The sequence below is a fragment of the Lucilia cuprina genome, chromosome 2, assembly GCF_022045245.1.
Source record: "Lucilia cuprina isolate Lc7/37 chromosome 2, ASM2204524v1, whole genome shotgun sequence".
Taxonomy (NCBI): domain Eukaryota; kingdom Metazoa; phylum Arthropoda; class Insecta; order Diptera; family Calliphoridae; genus Lucilia; species Lucilia cuprina.
The window spans coordinates 66035194-66036659 of NC_060950.1; the positions used below are offsets into that span (position 1 = coordinate 66035194).

General features: G+C 27.4%; 1 protein-coding gene across 1 annotated transcript in view; it reads right to left on the bottom strand.

Moving 5' to 3' along the window:
• Positions 1-1466, bottom strand: part of LOC111679567 (interaptin) — a 12705-nt gene that overhangs the window by 8639 nt on the left and 2600 nt on the right. The window contains exon 2 of the mRNA XM_046948574.1: positions 475-1019. Within this exon, the coding sequence (XP_046804530.1) occupies positions 475-547 (73 nt within the window). The 5' untranslated portion in view covers positions 548-1019. The remainder of the gene's footprint in view (positions 1-474; positions 1020-1466) is intronic.

Here is a 1466-nt window from a genome sequence, read left to right on the forward strand (position 1 = left end):
AGAACTAGAACAGAACTAGAATAGAACTAGAACAGAACTGGAACAGAACTAGAACAGAACTAGAACAGAACTAGAACAGAACTAGAACAGAACTAGAACAGAACTAGATCAGAACTAGAAAAGAACTAGAAATAAATTAGAAATGAACTATAACTAAACTAGAGCTGAAATAGAACTGAACTAGAACTGGACTAGAACTAAAATAGAACTGAACTAGAACTGAACTAGAACTGAACTAGAACTGAACTAGAACTGAACTAGAACTGAACTAGAACTGAACTAGAACTGAACTAGAACTGAACTAGAACTGAACTAGAACTGAACTAGAATTGAACTAGAACTGAACTAGAACTGAACTAGAACTGAACTAGATCTGAACTAGAACTGAACTAGATCTGAAATAGAACTGAACTAAAACTAAAATTCAAGAGCACATTTTAAAAAGATTTCAATTGAAATAAAATTATAAATTACCTTGTTGCTCGAAAGCCGGCAGATTCCATTGCGGTGGTGTTGTTAATACTCCAGCTAAATCCAAGTGATCCATGTCTATTTGTTAGCCTCAGCTTAGAAAATCTCGTTTAAATTAAAAATAATCTTACAGCTGGTAAAAGTTTCCATTAAAATAAAATTGCACCATATAAACGTAAAAGCACAAATCTAAATAATTTTTGTTAATAAAATGGAAATTTCGTTTTGTTGCAAAAAAAAATTTCTACGAAATCTTATCAGAATTATTGTTGTTGTTTTTATTTTTATTGTTGTATTAATTTATTGGCAAGTAATTAATTCCCATAGAGGTATTTGTTGTTATTATTAAGCACCTTTACAAATTGTTGACAGCTTTCAGTGACTATATAGATTTGTTTTTGTTATTTTTGTATATAAGTCTTTGTTTACGTTTTTTTTTAGTGTGTGATTTTTTTCTTTTTGTCGAATTTTTCTCTTCATTCATTTATAAAAATTTTAAACAATTTTTATTTAATCCTATATAATAATGTCGTTAGCGAAAATGATATCTGTAATTGATAAGAAAAAAAAAATATGTTAGTGAGAAATTGTTAAAAAAAAAATAGAAACAAATATTAAATTTAAATAATATTTTAATTTAAAGTAATGGTAGATAAGAGAGAGAGAGAATAACACTCTCTCTCTTTTTATAAAAATGTAAACAAAGGAATTACTTTGTAATGATGTTTACTAGTTCTCGGGTGGTTTATTGCTTAATTTGTGTCTGAAATTGCAATATTTTTTGTAATCTGCTTACCACATCGTTTTAAGTATATATACAATAATTCAGAATCTTGTTTATTTGCTGTACTCTCTGATAAGTTAAACAAAAATTTTAGTTTTGCCTCTCTGTAGATAGATAGATAGATAGATAGATAGATAGATAGATAGATAGATAGATAGATAGATAGATAGATAGATAGATAGATAGATAGATAGATAGATAGATAGATAGA